The sequence below is a fragment of the Hemibagrus wyckioides genome, linkage group LG24 (genome assembly GCF_019097595.1).
Source record: "Hemibagrus wyckioides isolate EC202008001 linkage group LG24, SWU_Hwy_1.0, whole genome shotgun sequence".
NCBI classification, from domain to species: Eukaryota; Metazoa; Chordata; class Actinopteri; order Siluriformes; family Bagridae; genus Hemibagrus; species Hemibagrus wyckioides.
The window spans coordinates 7,797,993-7,820,327 of NC_080733.1; the positions used below are offsets into that span (position 1 = coordinate 7,797,993).

Consider the following 22,335-nt stretch of genomic DNA (forward strand, 5'->3'; position numbering starts at 1 on the left):
GGAGGGTGGTGGGGAGGGGGTGACAGAAAAAAACAAAGATGGCAGTGTAAAGCTAGAGACGAACTATCGAATAGACGTTAGCAGAAAGAGCAGGTTTAAGGGTTCAGGTAAGACTGGAGAGTGTGCGTGTGTGTGTGAGTGTGTGTGTGTGAGTGTGAGTGTGTGTGCTGTTCGGAAGGCGGAGAGGACGCAGCTCTAGCCCGGTCAGGTCGCACTGTCACAGCCGAATAACGGAGTCACCAGCTGGAGAGAGAGCACCAACAACAACCAGAGCTGCTTTGTCGATGCAGGAGGAAAGCAGTGTTTCCAAGCTAGATACATCTCCTGAGCATTCTCTCATACTGATATCCAGGAGGAACTTAAAGAAGCAATCACATCTGCTCTCCACAGCCTGACAGATAGTCTGTGGTGTTTACTTTCCTCTGAAGTGGTTCCACTTTTTGTCAGGGACTCGTATCAGTGGGAGATTATTATTACGGTAGAGTTTGTGGATAGTCGGACGCGCTGCTCAGCTGTTCACATCTCCACAGTGAATAATAACCCTGTGTGTGTCTCGGTCCGACCCGGATGTCTGCGATGGAAGAGCGTGGCGAGGTGGCGGCCGCTCCAGGCTCGTCCTCAGCCGGCTTGGGTGTCGGGCCAGAGGCCGTGGCTGCAGGTGCGGGTTTGTCCGGTATTCAGGAAGAATCGGGCATGCGGAGAGAGGGTTCCGGTTCTGGTCCGGAGACAGATCCGGACGCGCCTCCCAAAAAGCGCGTGAGGCTGCAGGAGGGCGAAGCGGGTAAGCTCGAGGAGCGCCTCTATTCCGTCCTGTGCTGCACCGTGTGCCTGGACCTACCCAAAGCCTCGGTTTACCAGGTGATTACTGACACAGTTACACCTTTATTATTACACCTTCATATTCATAGCATAGCAGTACAGGCAAGCAGGGACGCCATGAGGAATTTTGGGCCCTGTAACAGGTTATTGCACTGGGCTCTCTGCCAAGGACAGTTTTCATTCCCCTGGATAGCTTTCCTCTGATAGGGTCCTCTTAGGCCTCATGTCTACTCAGGGCCCTGTTTGTGTTTTTTGTTAACATTTAGCTGTACATTTGAAGGTAGTTTAATATGACCTTTAGGGTAGTCTGACCTGTTGATGTCTTTCAAAGTCAGACACTCACACAATACTTTCTTCATTTGTTCATGTATTTCAGTGATTTGCCCTATCTGAGTATGTGTAACTGTGACAGGGTTGCCAGGTCTGGGTGAATAAAGCAGCTCAGTGGTTGTTGAAACACATTCCATACGTAAACAACACAGTTTCAAAACTCATAACTATGCGGACGTTTTAATGTCCATCATGACTGTCACTTCTAGTTATACAGTTATTCTATTAATAATGTGTAGCTATAAATAGCTGTGTTACCATGTGCATATTGTCAGAAATAAAGATCAGAATCAGATGACACCAGATTACTGCGAAATTTAGGGGTTCAGAATTAAAAATTCATTTATACCCGAAAACTGTGGGAACAAAAATCCCATGGCAGCAGTTTACATTTTGAGCCGTTGAGTAGGAAAATCGAGAAACCTGGCAGCACTGCTGTGACCTGACCAGCTGTTCAGCCCAGGGGTAAACATGGCAATTCAGCATCACATGATCCCCTTAAGCCAATCAGGGAGGAGGTCTTTAGTACCCCTCCACCTCCCCCAAGAATGCTCCTTCTGTATTCCTTTAAATTAGGACATTCTCAAACAAGTGTTGAAAAACACAAGCATTAAACACTTGAAACATGACTGCACACCTACTAACGCCACACTGGGTCTGTTTTCCAACTTACTGACGTCAGTGATCCATTTTACGACGCCGTTAAGCACCGAGAGGCCCGAAGTTTCAAAATGCAATGTTTGCTTAAAACACTCAAGTGTGCTTTTATTCTCTATAATGTGCAACACATTCCAAGGTTTGTGATCTGTGGTATTTTGGACTGATTCTATTATCAGTGTTTTATCGCTATTTCTTTTTTTTTTTTTCCCCAAAAAATTAATCAACTGTTTTTTTTTACAACAGAGAAACTTGACTTATTTGTGTATAGAAAAAAGCAACACTATTTTCCACAGTATTCCCTTTATGATTTTTAGCCTATGAACTTGGTAGCTTTTTTGTTATATTATTTTCAAAATAAAAGCTATGAAAAAAACGATTTTATTGTTCATAAGTCTTTTTATGTTTGTTTTTATATGTAGGTTTTTATATTTATGTTATTTATATTTGTTTATTATTATATTTGAATATTGGTAGGACGAATCAGTTCATTGTCCTTGTTACAGATCATTCGTTACAGATCTACTCGGCTTTAAACAGTCGCTCTTTTACAGTGTTTGAGAAAACTAAAACACAAAGAGTGATAAAGATGACGAAGTCTGAGCCTTGTGAAAGATAGTAACTAGAGTCAAGGACAAGTCTTTAGTGTGATGGTGTCAAAAAATGCAGATGTCATGTTAAATACTGTGTGGCAAAAATAAATAAATCAATAAATGTGGGGTTTTTTCTGTGCGTTTTTGTGTTAGTAAGAAATATATTTCTTACAGAGATTTATTTATTTGCATTATTTGATTGAACAATTCTACATATATTGTAATGAATAGCAATAATGCTTGTATATTAATGTAAACTTTAGTTGTGGCTAGTTCAGAAAAACCCTGCTTTCAGTACAACAAATAATATCTCTAATCCAAGCTGTAGACTGCTAGTCTCCAAAAATGATGACCGATTAAGATAACTGCACTTTTATTCAATTACATTGCTGTGTAGGCTAACTTTGCTAATGTTTAGCTACCGGTATAAAACCTAGAAATGCTGAGCTATTGCTAAATCGATGTGGGAAAAATCACAAATCTACCAGATCTAAATGATTGTCATTATGCTCCTAACTGAGCTCCAATTCCTCTAGCTTCTTTGCTGTTACAGGTTTTGGAAGCTCTAATCCTTATCCCTTGTCATTTCTTCCACTTACTGCTGTCTTGTTTCATCATTTCTTTCTCTTCTTATTTGCTGTTCCTCTTTTGATTTCCTGTATTCATGTCTCATAGACAAGCTAACAAGGTTAGGTGACGTGAGGTTTCCTGAAATGTTGCTGCATGATGCCCACTAGAGGTTTTAGTGAGTTTATGGCATTTTGATCAGCTTTCTGTGAGCTATCAAAATCATCCATCATGGGCCTCGTCAGTGTTCGGGGTTCCAGGCATTTTGCTCCATGGAAGTATGACCATTCGGTGAATTTCAGATTGGATACTGATTATGATCAGAGTAGCTCTACCTTTTCAACTTCATATATTTGATACTTTTATGCTGTTGTGTCATGTAGCCCCTGCAAAAGGGTCAAACCAACAAAATGTACCAATATGTTGTACTTATCAGAACTGAACCCGATTGGTTGCGCTGTCTTTTGATTAAAGCATGTTTTCGTGTCAGTGTACAAACGGGCACCTGATGTGTGCTGGCTGCTTCATCCACCTGCTGGCGGATGCACGACTGAAGGAAGAGCAGGCCACATGCCCGAACTGCCGCTGTGAGATCAGCAAGAGCCTGTGCTGCAGGAACTTGGCGGTAGAGAAAGCTGTGAGTGAACTGCCCTCAGACTGCAGCTATTGCCTCAAACAGTTCCCCCGCTCCAGCCTGGACCACCATCAGTCAGAAGAATGCCAGGACAGGTACACACAAACACATCCTCACTCAGGTGTGTCTCACTGAAACACACGCTTCAGCACCCTGCCGAGCCCTGCTCTAATTACAGTGCCTCTGAATCATGTGATTCATGTTCAGTGTTGCTAGTGTGGCATCTCTGATTTCTGCTTGTGGACTTTGGATAGGCTTACGCAATGTAAATACAAGCGGATCGGCTGTCCGTGGCAGGGGCCATTCCATGAGCTCACTGCCCACGAGGTTGACTGCTGCCACCCATCTAAGACTGGCATTGAGCTGATGGGCATCCTGGATGAGATGGATCAGAGCCATCGCCGAGAGCTGCAACTCTATAACAGCATCTTCAGCCTGCTCAGCTTCGAGAAGATCGGCTTCACAGGTACACGTGTACAAACTCAGTACACAACAAGTTACAGTAAAGCATGTAATTAGAAGAACTTCTCAAAAATCATTAGTATTCAGTAATGTAGCTGATAGCGCTGTTTGATTGGGCAGAAGCTGCTGATTCATTTTCTGTAACAGCACAGGTCTGAAGCACCAGCTGAAATTCATATGATAGGTTTATATTAGTTTATATTAGTTTATATTATATTATATTATATTATTTAAAACGTTACTCTGCTTCATGTCAGGCCACATTATCTCACCTCATTGTTTAATTATTTTCTTACAACAGCATGCCCTATTGTGTTTTACTTCCTACTAAACACGTTTTGTTTAATACCAAAGACCCTTCATAAAATCATCCATTGTATTCGCTTTGGTTACAGGACTTAAATAATCTCACTTGTTAAAAAAATGATATATTGATGAGATTTATATTGGTGGAATTGACAGCTTACTCCATTTAACCACACAAGTGTTTGAGGCTGCACTCAGTCTTTATTGTGTTTTATAACATATGTAATAAATGTTTAAGGGCACCTACCCTCTCATCCTATCCTACCTCTTTGTAAAGCTGCATAACCTTATAGGTTACCTTTTAAGGTAAAGGGACAGAGATGAGCATCTCGGTTTCACCTGGTGGTTTATTTGGGCTGGGAAATGAAATGAGGATATGCAAATATGAGGATATGAAAAGGATAATGTATTGCATGACAGGGAAGGGTTTTCTACTGTAGCTGTTGAAATGATAGGATTATAACAGGTATAAAAACACTGTTAAACATGATATATATTGAACCTTTTTTACTCAATGTTATGAGATTTTCAGCATAGCGCTCACAATGCTGTAGCAAACAGATACATAGCAGCATCAGATACATAGCTTATAAGCATGAACACTGAAAATTCACCCTTCACTTTATCTAAATGTAGAGGTACAATTTCGGCCGTACCGCACAGACGACTTCATTACCCGGCTGTACTACGAGACGCCGCGCTTCACCGTGCTCAACCAGACATGGGTGCTGAAGGCACGCGTCAACGACTCAGAGCGCAACCCCAACCTTTCCTGTAAGCGCACACTTTCCTTCCAGCTGATTCTGAAGAGCAAAGTAAACTCGACCCTAGAGTGTTCCTTCCTGCTGCTTAAGGGCCCATACGACGACGTGAAGATCAAACCTGTCATCCAGCACCACGTCTTCTCCAACGACGCCAACGAGACGGAGTACGTGCCGCTGCCCATCAGCGACAGCGTCGAGTGCAACAAGTTGCTGGCTGCCAAAAACATCAATCTGCGCCTCTTCATCTTCCAGATCCAGAAATAGGTGAAGAACGGAGAAGCGGAGGAAGCGAAGGGAGGCAGGGAAGGAGATCAAGGGTGAAGAAGTGACCCTGAACCACACATACCTCGACAAGAACAAGGATGAGATAGCAAGCTATATAGAGATGGCCTATACGACCTGCAGTCGCCTGTGTTTGTTTGTGTGTGCAAGTTAATGGAAATGTTTTCATGATCTATACGGTCCAAAATGAGTGTCTGTTCATCAACAATCTGACCATTTCTGATCTGTTGCTAGTTTAAAAAAAAAAAAAAAAAAACAGGACAGTCCTGACTGGACACCACCTTCATAATGTACGCGTCAGAGTGTGTGCATGCATGTATGTGTGAATGAGCGTGAATGCGCAAGATAACCTAATCAAAGCACTACAGACAATTCTACTATCTCAGCATGAGTGTGTGTGTGTGTGTGCGTGCGTATGCCTGAGTGTGTGTGTGTGTGTGTAGATTCTCTTGTGACTGTGAGACAGGCCTGTTGGAGACGTAATCCAGAAAGCACTGGATTTAATGTTTTTAAACAGCCTGAAGTTTTAGGCAGTGTTACTTAAGACATCCTGTGGTACTGTACGTGTGTGTGTGTGTGTGTCCATGCAGTGGTTCTCTCCTGCTCAGAACCCTCCTCTTAAGGCTTACACGTGCACACACACACAAATCTCAGCAGAAAATAGGCTGCACCTGCTTTAAATGTATTTTTGTAAGTGAAGGGAGACATTTTACTTGAGGTACAGCAGATAAGGCAGTCTGAACAAAATGGCTGCTGACCTCTGAACGCAGAACAGCGGAGTTTGCATGGTTTTAGTTTCTTCTTGGTGTGTTCTTAGGAGCACACATGTTTATCCCGGTAGCATTATAATCTTGTAAACTAACTTAAGTTTGATATTTTTAACACAATTTTTATTTAAGAACCTGTGAAACTTTAGCTTTATATCTTATTTAGAGTTTGATTTGTCATTTCAGATTTTCCTCTCTTACACACATCCCTGAACCCTGGCCCATTAATGCCACCAGCTAATCCATTGTTATTACTTTATTTGAACCCAAATGCATTACAGTTAGCAACAAAGAATCTACTCACCATAGAAACAGAGTGCCCCCTACCTACACACACACACCCACACACACATCAGAGAGCCAGACAGGGTCTAATCACATCCCTGTGTTGTTGAACTCGACTGTAACTGATCTGATTTGACATACTTGAATTCTTGCGGGGGGGGGAGAAAAAGTATGAAGCTGATCTAGACAGCGTGTTCGATATCGACGAGTCTAGTTTGAACCTGTTTCTGTATTGAAAAAAGCTTTTAATTCTCACATTACACTCTGCCTGTATTTGTGCCTTTCTATTAAAGCTCATCGAAACTAAAAGTCTGTGCACTGATTTGATCCAACAATAATGGACTTACAGTTATATGAACTTACCACCAATCCTAAAAAAAACATGAGTACACTAGTGTAAATGTTTAAAAGGAGCTGAACTGTAACAAGGACAACGTCAATGAGCTGTAAGGCTTTTAATGTCAAGCCCTATTTCTCAAATCATAAACTCTGCTAGGTTTGAAGGATTGTGTGTGAGCGTGATGGACTGGTGTCCCATTCAGTGTCTATCCTGCCTCATACCCACTGGTCCCCGGATGAATGAAGGAATTAAATAGACACGAAAGGAATAAGATGTGAAGTTAACCCTGGGCCTTAATCACATAATCAGCAAGAAACTAAATCAGCTCATATTCGCTATTAAAAAAAACCCTTTCATTGCAGTTGTAAAACATATTAAGGAAAGGACTATATGCTACAATGCAGATTTTTATCGTTTTAATTAGACTATATCTTTATAACTGAGTTGATGACATAAGATACAGACTTAATCTTAAACATGGGTCTTGTAAAAATGATTAGGACACAAGATGTGGGTCATAGCCCACATCAGTTGTTTGTTTGTATTTTTAATAACATTATTTCAGCCAAATTCTGATTTATTTATACAGAGGTATTTGTGAATATTTGAGAATAAATCATTTAAGATGAACTTGCTGAGCTGTGTTGAGTTAAAAGCTATGTTTTATGCAGATTTCATTTTGGCAGTTTCTCTAATCAGCAAAAGGCCATAATAAAGCTGTATTTTAGTTTGTGCTTGATGTGTCTGATTACTAGTGGTGATTAATGTGCTGTGATTTTACTTCACTGCTGCTTTGATTTAGACCTGTTTTTAGGAGATTATCTGGCAACTCATACGGTCTATGAGATGAACTTCTGTTCCTCTGGTTGGGTGATACTGTGTTTATAGTAGATTTGCACATTGAATGTTATCTCTGAATGACTGGGACTGTGGGTGGAGGCAGCAGAAGCCTTTCTTTCAGCTCTATATCCCATCAGATGGGGATGGGTGCTGGAGTGTACTGAATTCACTGAATCCTGGTTGTATTTAATGATGAGACAGAGGTTTTAGGTTTAAAGTGGACAAAAACTTCATGGGGATTTCACGGGGTGTAAAAATGGCTTTTATTCATAATATGTAATAACTATTTTATTATAATATTAATACACACTTTATTATACATTGCACTAGTAGACATGATGCAAATAAACACAGCAGTTTTGATGCAAGTGGCACAAAATATTCACACACATTCAGTGCATGTAAAAGAAATAAAACAATAAAACAGCACACGGAAAACGGACGAGGCTGGAAGTGGCCACACTGTGCTGCTGCTCTGAATATTGTGCTTTGGACTGATTAATACTGAAACAAACACCATAGTGTATAGCAATTGAATACAGGACTACAGTACTTCTGCACCTTGGTTCTTCTACCCTCCCTCGGACTGTACTACTGTTTGTGTGCGTGTGTGTGTGTGTGTGTGTGTGTGTTAGTACCAACACTGGTTCTGGGTTCTATTGCATGTGTTTCTGTAGCTGCTTGATTGGCAGGTATTGCCCACACTGAGAGGTGGAGGTGAAGAATGATTTAGAGGGCTGCAGTAAACTGGCACTCCAGCTGGCGGCCCTGCACTTTGATTCTGTCCAGTCTGCCTGGAGACCAGCACTGTCGAGGGGTAGGACTGCAATGGTGGGGTCATCTTGGAAAGAGAAACAAGACATGATTAGTATGTGTAACTTATTGTATAATATCTGGTAATTTCACTCCAGCCTGATGTTTATATGCTCACCTGATAGGATGACGAGGAAGAGTAGGAGCTGATGATGCTTTTCTGTGTTTGTGGTAACACTGGAGTTCCCATCATGTTTGAGTAAGCTTGTTGCTGGCTGGTTAGAAGAGCAGGGTATCCTAAGAGAAGGCAAATGAGGAGGGGCAAAGTTGATTTAGTAGTCATTAAAGCAGTGGTTGTCTACTGCCCTCCTCTGGCAAGGTTTCGCTTGCACTAAATTGTGTCTTGGCTTTGTGTGTAATAACAAATGACCAAAGTCTTTATAAAAGTAGAAAATAAGCTGCGATAGATTGAAATAAGATGATTCAGGGAATTAGATTCAAAAGGCTTTAAACACAAAGTTACAGAAATGAGTCAGGAAACAAAACTTATTATTAAATACAAGTGTAAAAAATAACATGGTATAATAATAATAATAATAATAATAAAGTCTGTGATTATGTAATACAGACTGCTTTAAATAGAAATGTTTTCATTTTAGAGTTGTAAAATTGTTTACTCCTGTATATATTGCCATGTATGTATATTTGAAAATGACTAGAACTAGAGCTTTAAGTAGTGTTTTCATGTGCCATGTATCTGTAAGATTTTTTGATAAACAAGAACATGTAAACAAAAAAAAGGGAATGGTTATAACTGCTTATAGAAGAAGCATAATTATTAATGACTCCTAATAATATTGTGCAAGTATGGTTTACTGCAACTCCTGGCCTTCTGTAACACAAACACGTTCCCTACCTGTACCTGTCTGTGTGTTGTAACTGGCCGGTCCATACTGCTGAGCTGAGCTGGCACACTGACCAGTGTAACTATACATGGGGGCCTTAAAGAAAGAAGAATATCATGATGACACTGAATAGACAATTTTTAAGGTGCACTTGCCTTGTTACTAAACCCATTGGCCATTTTACAAATAAAGATGCTTTAGCACTCTAGATATTTTTGAATACTGAATGTAAATAACTGTAGATAAATATCATCTGTTGCTTTGTCAGATGATCTGTACCATTTGAATCAACAGACCACCACCAGACCACCATTGTCTACATATTTTGTGGATGGTGGACCATCCTGATCATAGTGACACTCGTATGTATCAGTACACATGGTGTATCAGTGATTTCAAGCATATAATATATACTGTATATGTAGATCATACACCGATCAGGCATAACATTATGACCACCTGCCTAATATTTTGTTGATCCCTCTTTTTGCTGCCAATACAGCCCTGACCCATAGAGGCATGGACTCCCCTAGATCCCTGAAGGTGTGCTGTGGTATCTAGCACCAAGATGTTAGCAGCAGATACTTTAAGTCCTGTAAGTTGTGAGGTGGGGCCTCCGCCTCCAGTCGTCTAGCCATCAAAATTTGGTCCTTGTCAAACTCGCTCAAATCCATAGACTTGACCATTTTTCCTGCTTCTAACACATCAACTTAGAGGACACAGTGTTAACTTGCTGCCTAATATATCCCACCCACTAACAGGTGCCATGATGAGGAGATAATCAGTGTTATTCACTCCACCTGTCACTGCTCATAATGTTATGCATGATTGGTGTATGTTCATATATATCTTGTAGCTGTACAGCTATAAACTGTAACTCATTTTTTATTGCACATGTGTGTTAATATATATTATATATATAAAATATATGTTTGATTGTTGGACAGTTTCTTAACCCAGCTGCGATAAAGGTGTTTAAAAACCTCAGCAGTATTGCTGGACCTGATATATACCACCACTACACCTTCTAACGTTTTATTATCATGTCAGTATTACTGAGCCTGATCATTCACTTAAACCTACTTAATAGCAGCACCTTTCCAATGATTGGCTGATTATAGGGGGGTTGACAAACTGTGTATAGCAAGAGCTTACAGTCAGGTCACAGAGTGTAGATACTAAATTTAGTATATTTAAATTATGGAGGACATGTATTCCAATATAATGAGTACCTGATTGCTCTGGTGGCCACAGGGCTGTGTGGGTGGGGCTGTGGGCATAGCCAGTGTCATTCCTGAGCTCATATAGCTATCTGCAGGGTAGGATGGAGCATAATTCTGTTGAGATTGTTGTGAGTACCCCTGTGTGGGCGGGGCTCCATGCAGGTAGTAGGTGGACAGGTCTGATGTTTCACCTAAAGACTGATGGCTCAGTGCCATGTGACTGAACTGAGATGAAAGGTCTTCCCTCTGCGAAGAGAACAACATCTTTTATTTTCATTATAGTACATCAATAATGAGTGCAAATATCAGAGTTCATAATGCTCACTGCAAATATGTACAAATGTAGCTTAGGCACAAAGGCTTAGGCACTTACACTCTGCTCTGGGGTAGGGAACTGAGAGGAAGAGACTGCTAACACTTGCTGTGGAGGAAGGTACGTCATAGAGGAGTACTGAACCTGTGGAACAGAGTGAGATGGAGTTCATGTTCAGGCAAATAAGTTAAGTTGTCTTTATTTGTCATAGAAACATTACTGTACAGTGAAATACTTTCTTCACATATCCCATCCTTAGGGGTCCAGTGCTGGAAAAGCTCACAGGACTGCTGCTTAAAAATAACTGCATTGGTAGGCTCTAGGTTGTTGATCATCTTCCAAGCTGCAACCGTTGAGCAAGACCCTTATCCCTCCTTGCACCAGGGGCACTGCATCATGGCTGACCCTGTACTCTGACCCCAACTCCCAAAGCTAGGTCATGTGAAGAAAGTATTTCACTATTCTATAATGTATATGTGAAAAATAAAGGCTTTTCTCTCTGTTGTGTCTGACCTTAAGGCTGTTGGTTACTTGGAAGAGCATGTTAAGTTCTAGCAATAGAAGTGTGTCCTTGTTAGTAGGTGCTGATTAACTCAACACACACCTGTCCATCACCTCATCAACCATACTAAACTACTCTAAAACACTTATCTGGAAGAAATATTACATAAAGTGAAATCATAAGGACTAACTGCTGAAAAATTATGACAGGAAATATAACTTATTAAATATAACTGATCCCACTGATTTGATAGTGGGAATAGTTAGAAATTCTAGTTCACCAGCCATTAGAGGGCATCAGAGACATTTATAGTTCACTTTTCATCTGCTGCTATGTGCACCATATATGTTATTAGGAATTATCTAATTAGCTAATAATGTGACAGCAGAGCAATGCATAAATCATACAGATTCAAAAGCCAAGAGCTTCAGTTAATGTTCACATCAAACATCAGAATGGGGGAAAATGTGATGTCAGTGACCTTAACTGTGATGGGCTGATTTGAGTATTTGACAAACTGCTGATGAAAATTCCAGGAGGTCAGCAGTATCAGAAATACTGACAAATATCCCATGAGATCATTGATTTTTGCACTGCTGCCATAGATAATCATGCCATAGATGAGAAGAATACACAAGTAATCAGACATATACACACCCTGACAAAAGTCTTGTTGCCTTTCCAAGTTGTAGGAACAACAAATAATAACTTGACTTCTAGTTGATCATTTGGAATCAGAAGTGGCTTATATGAAAGGCAAAGGCCTCTAGATTACGCTTATTTTACCAAAATAAAATCTTATCATGCCGTGATTTTTAATTATTTAATTAGGACAGAAAGGTCAGACTTTACTTAGACAAAAGTCTTGTCACTTAACAGAAATAATGTACAGTACAGAACATAAAGTCATGGTGCAGTGGAAAAAGAATTAATATTGTGTATGACTCCCATGAGCTTGGAGGACTGCATCCATACGTCTCGGCAATGACTCAAATAACTTATTAATAAAGTCATCTGGAATGGCAAAGAAAGCATTCTTGCAGGACTCCCAGAGTTCATCAAGATTCTTTGGTTTCATCTTCAATGCCTCCTCCTTCATCTTGCCCCAGACATGCTCAATAATGTTCATGTCTGGTGACTGGGCTGGCCAATCCTGGAGCACCTTGACCTTCTTTGCTTTCAGGAACTTTGATGTGGAGGCTGAAGTATGAGAAGGAGCGCCATCCTGCTGAAGAATTTGCTTTTGTTTGGAATGTTGTTTGGAATGTAATGAGCAGGCTGTTGATGTTGCCATCCACTCTGCAGATCTCTCACACGCCCCCATACTGAATGTAACCCCAAACCATGATTTTTCCTCCACCGAACTTGACTGTTTTCTGTGTGGATCTTGGGTCCCTGCGGTTTCCAATAGGTCTTCTGCAGTATTTGCGACGATTGGGATGCAGTTCAATAGATGATTCATCGGAAAAATCAACCTTCTGCCACTTTTCCACAGTCCATCCTTCCTGCAAGCTGTGGGCCTTGGCAAATGCAACACGATTTTTTAGTTGTCTTCTGTTTAATGCTGGTTTCTGAGCACTAATTTGGCCATTGAGACCACTGCGTGAGAGAATTCGACAAACTGTTCTTGTAGATACAGGGGTTTCTGGTGACCAGTTGTTATGTAGCTCTGCTGCAGTTGAAAAAGGGCTGGCCCTGGACTGTCGAACCAACAAGCGGTCCTCTCGAACAGTTGTCTTACGGGGTCTGCCTGACCTGGGCCTGTCATGAACTTCACCAGTTTCTTCAAATCTTTTTCTTATCCTCTCCACTTGACGTTTAGATACATTAAAGATGTCTGCCACCTCAGCAGGAGACTTGGTCTTCAGGCTCTTGATGATCAGCACTTTGGTCTGTGGTTGAATCTTTGGCATGCTGTCAGGTCAGGATGCATTTCAAATGAAGGTTGGGTGTGCTGGGGTTCTTCTTCTACACACCTGGGAATGTGTTAATTACAGTATTTGTCACAGGTGGCGCTCTAATCTGTGATTGGTTGAATCCTTTAAAGATGTGACAAGACTTTTGTCTAAGTAAAGTCTGACCTTTCTGTCCTAATTAAATAATTAAAAATCACGGCATGATAAGATTTTATTTTGGTAAAATAAGCGTAATCTAGAGGCCTTTCCCTTTCATATAAGCCACTTCTGATTCCAAATGATCAACTAGAAGTCAAGTTATTATTTGTCGTTCCTACAACTTGGATAGGCGACAAGACGTTTGTCAGGGTGTGTAGGTGTTACTAATAAAGAGACTCTGACATATTCTTTCTACCTGTGGAAGAGAGTGACTCATCACTGGTGGTTGGAGTGGCTGGGGAGGCGGCGGGGCCTGTGACTGCACTGGGTTTAGCTGATTGCTCAGCGGCTGCTGGCTCACTGGTGGATTGTAAACAGCTGGAGTTCCATCAGGATTCAAATATGGCTGTCCTAAAATATCAGGCATATTCACAGTCTTTCAGCATCACTGATATGTATGTATTAGTGTGTGTGTATAGTGTAAGGCTTTATACCTGTGTTCGGGTTGAGTAGGATAGTCCCAGGAAGAATGGAGGACTCTGTTGGCACCAGAACATACGCTGAACTGTTACTGGCTGCTGCCTCTGTCACTGGAACAATTACAAATAGAGTAAAATAATAAATAACATTATAACTAAATCATAATACTATTATTATATGTTGAAGTACATTTGTGGCACTTTGTGGATAAAATATTTCCTGTACCTGGCATGCAGACTTTGGGATTGTTGTCTGAGTGTGAATGTGTGGCTTTGGAGCTCCAGGTGGAACTGTCAGAGTCAGTGCTGCTCCAGGGTCGAGGGTCATTCCAGTAACACTCCAGCTCAAAGCTGCTCTGTCTGCTGCCTGACAGCTGACCTGAACCATTCCTGGTACCCCTGCAAACAGATACAAGCTATGTTACTCTCCCAGACATCACATGTGAGTCAATATAACTAATATTGCACTAAATCCACACACTTCAGGTGATTCAGGTGGACTTGTTAGCCTGTTTGACTCATTCATTAAAAAGAATAAATTAGGTTAAATAAGTTAAGTTAAGAAGTTTGTTGTCCTGTTATGAGCACGTCCTTTGGAACTGAATTCATATACACAAAAATGAAAATTTGAAAGGTTGGATATCAAGAATTATTCATTCATTTATCTTTAGTGCTTTATTCTTTTTAACATTTCAATAAATGTCTTTAGACTGGGGAGGAAACCGGAGTAAGTAGAGAAAACCCCTAAAACACAGGAAAACACACGCACACACAAGGCAAATTAGCATCTGGGGTTTTTTGGGGAGGTGGGAGGAAACCAGATATGTGAAATAAATAATTCAAGGCTGTTCTCTGTTTGTACACCAGAAATTGTGGGCTGCAAAATGTCACTCTTCAGTTCAAAGGAGTTTTGTGTTTCTCACACTAACCTAAAGAGCTGTCTCCTCTTTTGAGTCTCACTGTGCATATTAAAGCAGTCCTCTGGACCTCTACAGATATTGGAAGAAAGACAAAGAGTGCAGGAGAGAGTGAGAGTGTAACATTAGATATCTGTACTTTGACTGTGACACTGTTGCAGGGTTTCATCTAACATTTCACCAGCTTATTAATAATAAAGATCCTGTTAATAATGAAAGAAACATTCCATGAAATGACGGCACAGTATATATACTTCATATACCGAAATGTTAACATTTATAGAGGTTACCGATCAATATTTACCTGGTCTCAATGTAAACAGTCTGAACAGGACAGGATGACTGAAAGGCAGAGAGGATATTTTTTAAGTATGATGTGTACTTTGTGATTTGAGTAATTCGGATATTCACGTTCACTCACATCCTGAGAGAAGATTCGCTCTCTCGCTTTCTGATACTCTTCTTCTCTCTCCTCAAATGACTTACTCTTCATTTGCTCCTTCAGCCGTGGCACCCTCATCTATAAAATACACCAAAATACAACCATCAGAGTCTATAACTAGTGACACACAGAGCTAACTGTTGGCAGTGGGACGCCTTTGAGCGCTGGTGGTCAAACATTGCCCACAGTTTGGCACATTAGCACTAGCCAGCCTAAGCTGACAAAATCGATTAAGTGTGTTGAATCTGTCAGAAGCTGGCAGGAGAGAGAACTCGCTTAGCCAGACACATCAGGAGAGGAGAAACCGAATCAGCCAACACAAACAAGCAACATTAAATCTCATAAATTGCTTGCTGTAGCTATGACTTTTTTTTTTAGAGTACCCAAGCACAGCATTTCTGAGCAGAAATTTCATTCACAATGGCCTGAAAACTGTTTATATGCTTGGTTATGTCGCTAGTCATGCACTACAACAATAAGTAATGAAAAAAGTTAGTTATATAGTTATAGTTATACACACTATGTGTTTTTACACACTGTTTAGTACTGTGTTGTGTGATACGAAACACAGAAAAGACCTTTTCTGTGTTACTGGTTCTTATAACTGTCTTTTTTTATTACAAGCATAAACCATCAGCTCATGGGATTATACATTATTATACCCCTGTCCTGTAAAATTCTCAATTCTGATTTGTCAGAAGGTTTTCATTCATTTTCCATAATAGCAGCTATGAGAGTAGCATGGCATAATAAAGAAATAGCCTTTATTTGTCACATATACAGTACTACACAGTGAAATTCTTTCTTTGCACATCCCATCCTTGGAGATTGGGGTCAGAGCGCAGGGTCAGCCATGGTACAGTGCCCCTGGAGCAGAGAGGGTTAAGGGCCTTGCTCAAGGGCCCAGCAGTGGCAAGCCTTAACCACTTGAGCCACCACCATCCCACTAATACCGTTTCCAGTTACATTATTTTACAACTCATTCACAGGGACTGTAGTGCACTCTCAATGAAATCTAAAGCTAATAATAACTGAATTAAAAATAGGTTTTGCTATTTATCTCTGATCGTTGTTATGGTGAAGCTTTTTTCTAGGAAAGTATCTGATTATGTATGAAAGGGCAATCCAGCACAAGTGCTTTGTAATAAATCAGTCGATTTTCTGCCAGAGAAGAGTTTTTAATTTGCGGGCTCTTGGTAATATAACAAGCTGCATTTTTTGTCTCAGTTACTTCAGAGAGAGAATACAAGCTAGAGAACAGCTGTTTAAGGTTGGTCCAACGTTTTTCATGGACATTCACAACCTTAAAATTGAAGAATAAAATATAATCAGCTACGAAATGGAGCAACACCACACCACTGTTTATTTTTCTGTAACATCACAGCCCTTTACTCTTTATTCCTTACTTATTTCCTTTTACTTTCACACAGGATTTGCACATCAGCAACCAACGTTTGGCTTTGTGGTATTTACATGTGCAGCTTTTCCCAGAAGATGGAAGGCAACAGCCGGCCTTGGTTGGTGCGAGGTTCTTCTACATCTGCATGGGCCTCTCACAAAACGTTTCTGATCATTTTGATAAAGAACGTGTGTGCGTGTGTGTGTGTACACACCTGACTGTCCTCTTTCTCCTGGCTGTTGTCTCTTTTTAGTATTGACCTTTTTTCTTCAGTTCTCTCCTCCTGGACGTAGTCAGCAAACCGGTGCTCTGGTCTGAAACATACCAATATATTGATTATATACACTCACATTTACACTAAAATATACCAGCAGTCACATCTAGTAAACACACATCCTGGAGTTGCTGGCTTTGTTGATAATAACAGCTTTCCCACTGTGATCCACGTTGTGTTCTAGCCCAAAATACGCCGCAACTCTGTGAACCAGCATCCTGTGATAGGATGACATCTGCGGAAACTTCTTATAAGAGCTGCAACAGAAGAGCAGGATATACATTTTAAAATCAACATGTTTTGTGTATTGTATTTTAGAAAACCAGCACAGTCTTACCAGTTATCTGTCATAAAGTCAGTCATGTCTTGCTCCAGTTTCAACAACATCAGCCTGTCCCTACAGGCCAGGAAAAAGAACATGACAAGGTATGTGTTTTTGTTAAGAAGAAAAAAAACAGACAAGACCTTCAACTGTGTCAACTATCACTGGACACACACACACACAGATATATACAGATATATACACTACCTGTGACTACTGTTTAGAGTAGTAATCAGAAACTTTTCTAGATCAATGCCTGTTGAGTCTGTGTACTCCAGACTTGATTCTGAAAAATATTACATATAAATATATAAAGTACAATTAATTTACTCTCACATTACAGCATGCAAAATCCTAAAATCAAATAAATTAAAATGATCTTTCTTAGATATGTGCAAACAAACACACACTCATGCAAACAGACAGACACACACACACACCTTTATTCGTGGTGTTGCCATCCTTGCATTTCTCCTGTTGCTCTTCTTCACACTCTGAAGTGTTCGCTGCCAGTGAACTTTCACCCTCAGAGCCCTAGAGGATACAACCACACACTCTGTTCACACATAGCACCATAGCTGGAAGAAATAAAGCAAGTAGCTGTTGTGTTCACAGTTTGTTGTGTCACTGATTGGCGCTCATTGGCCCTTGTCAGTATTAGCACATGATCATGTTAAACTAATCATGATGCAGTTGGACCAGTGACCTAAATCAGTGAAACACATTTATAGTAGTTTGTAAAGGGTAGCCACTATATGCTGCTAAATGACATTTTAAAACATTATGCCACTACAGATACTAAAACTGTAATTTTGTGTAATATTTCAGTAAACCCACTATTTAGAGCAGTAGTATTTGGAACACAGATCTAGGTTATTTCCCATCAGGCAAGTGTAGCTTGTCAACTCTCTGCTGTAGAGTTTGTGGTTTGTTTGAGTGCAACATTTCAGAGACAACATGAATCAGACATTCTATGTACTGTATGTCAGACTTGTAAACCTGTGAGACCCTCTACCAACCTAAAAGCTAGCTTTAGTGATGAAGATACCTACCTTGCTGCTTGATTCAGTGGGTAAAGTGTCATCGCACACAGCTGCACTCCTGATTAGTTTCCCTTTGCCCTGAAATAAAGCTTACAATGACTAAACAGCAAATAAATGCATGCTTTACAAATCTGATTATGCTCATTTAAGATCATTTATAACCTTCCATAATGCACATTATGCCTTTACTGTTGTTCTTGGGTTTACCTAGAAATGCAATATTGGTAAAGCGCTCATTAAACATCACAGAGAACCTGGGGCATGTTAGGGGCACAAAGGCACAATCACACACCCATTCCCCCACTATGGACAATTTAGAGATGCCAGTCTGTCTACAATGCATGTATTTGGACTTCTGAAGAAATCTGAGTATCCTCAAGCACACGCAAACCCCACAATTCAGGGCAAATTGTGCTATTCACTGCAAACGAAATAATTGCATTACATTCTGCCTGACATGCTTTCCTATTTAAAGGATTTTATCATATATGCACACTCTGTCGGCCCACCTTCTGAATTCTTTTAAGCTGTCCTGGGTGTGTATCCGTCTTCTGCTGTTTAGAGGAAGAGATAAAGAATGAACTAATGTTTATTATAGAAAAGGAAGAATAGACGAGGCCACACTATGAGAGACAGCAGCGGATAATCAGGACATAGCCAGTCGTCATCACCTGCTCGTCCACTGAATGGCTGCCATGGCACTCCTCCTCCTTGGTTTCCACAGTCCCCCTCTCCATAACGGACTCGGAGAGCACCTTTTTCTCTTCGCGTTCTACATCACACATCTTGAAACTTCGAGGTTCACAAGTTGTAAAAGCTACCAGTCATTAATCCCATAACTGACTGTGGAACTTGAACGCATCAGCTGTTTGCTCGCCTCAGTCAGAAGATAAATTAGTGGACCCCTTCCTTTCTTCAGTGGAGCTGTGGGAAAAAGACATGTGGGATAGTGTGGCGCTTTGAAATGCATCCGGAACCAACAGAGACTCAAACACAGAGCGACGCCATTTCATATAAGATGCATCATGCAATGGATTCATTAATAGAATCAACGTCATTGGTCCATGGCTGAAATTAACATACAGTGTAAGTGAGACTCAGGTTACATGCCAAACTGCATATTATCATTCTGAACATTTTTTCACCATATTAAGTAACAACTGGCAGCATACTATTGTTACATACTATATCTTCATTTCTGTTTTGGGACTTTCCCACAGCATTCTGCTGAGTGTGCTAGGAAACTCAGTGGTGACTTTAAAGAGTCTAAACATTTGTACTATTCCTGCTCAAAGCAACCAAAAAAAATCCACTTGATTTCAGTGACCTTCCAGCTGCTCTTTCCATATGTTGGTGTGCATGGCACTTTCATTTTAGGTATTGAACAACAGGTTACAAAGCTTGGCTGAGGAGTTTTTTGTGGGTCTGCTATAAATGTTAACGTCTACTGGGTTGTCCTACATGAACACTCCAGAATGATGCAGAAAATTCAACTGGGATTAATAAGGCATTAATAACGATATGGAGACGTAACTTGGAATCCCAGATAATAAGATACAGCTTGACTGTTTTTGACATGAACTGTCAATCTGATTACCTCTCAAATTTGGCTTAACTGAGGTTTCTGAGGTTTGACCTATTACATTACTGGAAATGAGTTGTCTTACAAATGTAAAAATGCTGCGTATTTTTTTAAATAAACTTTAAAAACGTCAGAAGCCCATATGAGCCCACATAACATGGGATTTCTAGGAAGTCATGCGGGGAATGTATCTGACCTCCACTATTATGTCTCTGATATCTCATAACACACATACCCACAACACCTCCCCCTTCTCTCTCTCTCCCTCTCTCTCTTTCTCTCTCTCTATCTATCCCTCTCTCTCTCTCACACACACACACACACACACACACACTTTCTCTCTCTCTCACACACACACACACACTTTCTCTTACTTTCTCTCTCTCTCTCACACACACACACACACACACACACTTTCTCTCTCTCTCTCACACACACACACACTTTCTCTTACTTTCTCTCTCTCTCTCTCTCTCTCTCTCTCTCTCTCTGAGAAGTGAACAGGTGCCGCAGCCAGCAATATTCGCTGTGTGTTTCCGGAGAGATCTTGTGAAAGATATTGTTACCGGCCAACTGTGTTAATAAAAAGAGAGGAGAATGGTAACACCGCGTACAGTCATGTTATAACGGAGTGTTTGAAGTGCAGCCCAGTGCAGGTCTGGGGGCTGGGGGGGGGGCTGGGGGTCGTGCGGGTCCGGTCACACTGAATTGAAATAGAGTCACATTCCGGGTTTTGGCGGCGCGTGCTATATTTGTACCGCCGTGACGCACACCGAGCCGAGCAGCTGCAAACTAAAGACCCAAGGGAGAAAAAGAAAACTAACCGGACCCGGACTCTGAGCTGAGACACTGTTAAACATGGACACAAGACGGTCCAGTCTCTAGTAAAGAACTTCACTAACTTTATAAACCGCTAACAAATAACCGGAGCTGCACATAGGATGAAGGGGAAAATGGTCACTGATAACAAACAGCTCCTGACCACTTCACTTACTATACATCAGCTTATAAAGCTGCTACCAAACAAATCAGGAAAGAATAATCCAGAAACTTCCACATTTACAGTAAACAAACAAAAGAAACAAGCCAGATTTTCCTGAAAATAATCCAAATATTGAAAAATTCATAACCATATTAACTAGTGATTTCTATTCCTGATCTGTCCACTCACAGAACCAAAACCATCCTGTTAAAATGATGCATTTTATATCACACTAGCAGCAGGTGTCGTAGTTCAAGCATATTAAAATAATAGCAATTTTTCCTTACATTACATTACATAACATTACATTACATGACATTTATACTTGCTTCTATAATGCTGATTATCAGGTTTGGTAATGAGGGATGCGGAAACTGGCATCATTTTAATGAATCCATTTAGTGAATTAGGATTAGAACTGCTACATATATATAACTAAACGCCAAGTTTTCTTAATGTACTGAATTGTCAATGAACTGCCAATTGAATCCATTCACAATATCAAGACTTTGCTTACCGCGAGGAAAGAGTCGGTAGAGAGTCGATTCAGGAGTCAGGAGTCAGGAACACTGCAGGGCTGAGTGAGTTTACCGGGAATGACACCTCGAGGAACTGAGCTGCTGGGGTTTGTTCTGTTTATGACAGCGTTTTTTAAGCGCCTGAGCTTTCAACACGACCCAATAAACCCCCACACACACATACACACATACACACACACACACACACACTCAAGCTCACGCGCGATATAGCGAAACCTCGCGCAGTCGAATGCACCTGTCAGACAAAAGGAAACGGAAGAGTGCAAGAAATGAACAAACTAGAGTGCTGTTTAGAACACAAGGCTTTAGCTTTTGTGAGCTGAAGTAAGTTAAAGATCACTGTTTGCTTTCGACACACCTGATCTAATCTAATATTAGCACAATTTTCTGATTTGTGTGTGTTACAATTATAAGTCTAATTGGCCTGTTGCATAGAGAAGTAGCAGTTCACCTCCACAAACACTGCTGACGTCATCAAGCTGACAGGAAGGTAACCACCAAACCTCAAAACACCTGTTAGATGAGTAGCTGTAAGTCTCATCCTACCATTTTTCTTACGCATCACGGAAACCCAGTGCACTTGCAGAATGTGCTACATTTCTTTTTTTTTTTTGTGAAACTGTGCAAAGAGGGACAGAGATATGAAATCATTGAAGTTGGTGATGTGGCCACTGTAACATTAGAAGCTTCAAAAGAGGTAGTGATGACACCAAGTCTCTACTGCTCCCCTGTGTGTAGGTGTGTGTGTGAGAGCATGCATCTAATGATACTGGGAAGGACATAAGAGGTTCTCATGCCAGCATGTGCAATGTTTCTATTCTAACATGGCAGCAGAACATGGCAGGATCAAGGGGACGGGGCTTGATCCAGGGCCAGGAACATGACAGGGGCCTGCAGCATGAGCCTAAAGAGACTGATGGAGTATGCAGTGGGGAAGGGTCTAGTGTAAGCTTCTCAGGA

The 22,335-nt window shown here is 40.8% G+C and overlaps 2 protein-coding genes across 5 annotated transcripts; one reads left to right on the forward strand and one right to left on the reverse strand.

The window, feature by feature from the left end:
• The first annotated feature begins 2 nt into the window (after positions 1-2).
• Positions 3-6,775, forward strand: zftraf1 (zinc finger TRAF-type containing 1). The gene is made up of 4 exons (XM_058377793.1): positions 3-858; positions 3,457-3,695; positions 3,855-4,066; positions 5,005-6,775. The coding sequence occupies exons 1-4, from the start codon at positions 568-570 to the stop codon at positions 5,394-5,396; spliced, it is 1,134 nt and encodes a 377-aa protein (XP_058233776.1). The 5' UTR covers positions 3-567; the 3' UTR covers positions 5,397-6,775.
• A 1,132-nt stretch (positions 6,776-7,907) lies between these two features.
• On the reverse strand, positions 7,908-21,699 carry arpp21 (cAMP-regulated phosphoprotein, 21). Of its 4 annotated transcripts, none has more exons than XM_058377791.1 (20): positions 21,354-21,698; positions 18,944-19,196; positions 18,782-18,823; positions 18,282-18,350; positions 17,670-17,763; positions 17,437-17,515; positions 17,245-17,304; positions 17,027-17,164; positions 16,848-16,947; positions 15,214-15,312; positions 15,097-15,134; positions 14,805-14,864; positions 14,102-14,274; positions 13,891-13,986; positions 13,653-13,807; positions 10,901-10,984; positions 10,537-10,773; positions 9,316-9,400; positions 8,578-8,696; positions 7,908-8,487 (listed from the first exon to the last, which is right to left on the reverse strand). In XM_058377791.1, exons 2-20 carry the CDS (start codon positions 19,055-19,057, stop codon positions 8,278-8,280), a joined length of 2,052 nt encoding a protein of 683 aa, XP_058233774.1. In that variant the 5' UTR covers positions 19,058-19,196; positions 21,354-21,698; the 3' UTR covers positions 7,908-8,277. The 4 variants fall into 4 exon arrangements, 3 of the variants coding, with proteins under 3 accessions (XP_058233774.1, XP_058233775.1, XP_058233773.1); XM_058377792.1 differs by having other exon boundaries at positions 7,909-8,487; positions 9,322-9,400; positions 18,782-18,826; positions 21,354-21,697; XM_058377790.1 differs by having other exon boundaries at positions 7,909-8,487; positions 18,782-18,826; positions 21,354-21,624.
• Positions 21,700-22,335: the final 636 nt, after the last annotated feature.

What these genes read in the sequence shown, in the direction of transcription:
- zftraf1 (XM_058377793.1), top strand. Translation starts at nt 568, where the DNA reads ATGTCTGCGATGGAAGAGCGTGGCGAGGTGGCGGCCGCTCCAGGCTCG. An exon ending in CCAAAGCCTCGGTTTACCAG is followed by an intron (nt 859 to 3,456) that starts GTGATTACTGAC and finishes TTTTCGTGTCAG; the next exon opens with TGTACAAACGGGCACCTGAT. An exon ending in CGAGAAGATCGGCTTCACAG is followed by an intron (nt 4,067 to 5,004) that starts GTACACGTGTAC and finishes ATCTAAATGTAG; the next exon opens with AGGTACAATTTCGGCCGTAC.
- arpp21 (XM_058377790.1), bottom strand. Translation starts at nt 19,057, where the DNA reads ATGTGTGATGTAGAACGCGAAGAGAAAAAGGTGCTCTCCGAGTCCGTT. An exon ending in GCCATTCAGTGGACGAGCAG is followed by an intron (nt 18,827 to 18,943) that starts GTGATGACGACT and finishes TCCTCTAAACAG; the next exon opens with CAGAAGACGGATACACACCC. An exon ending in AGGAGAAAGAGGACAGTCAG is followed by an intron (nt 15,313 to 16,847) that starts GTGTGTACACAC and finishes TGTATTTTATAG; the next exon opens with ATGAGGGTGCCACGGCTGAA.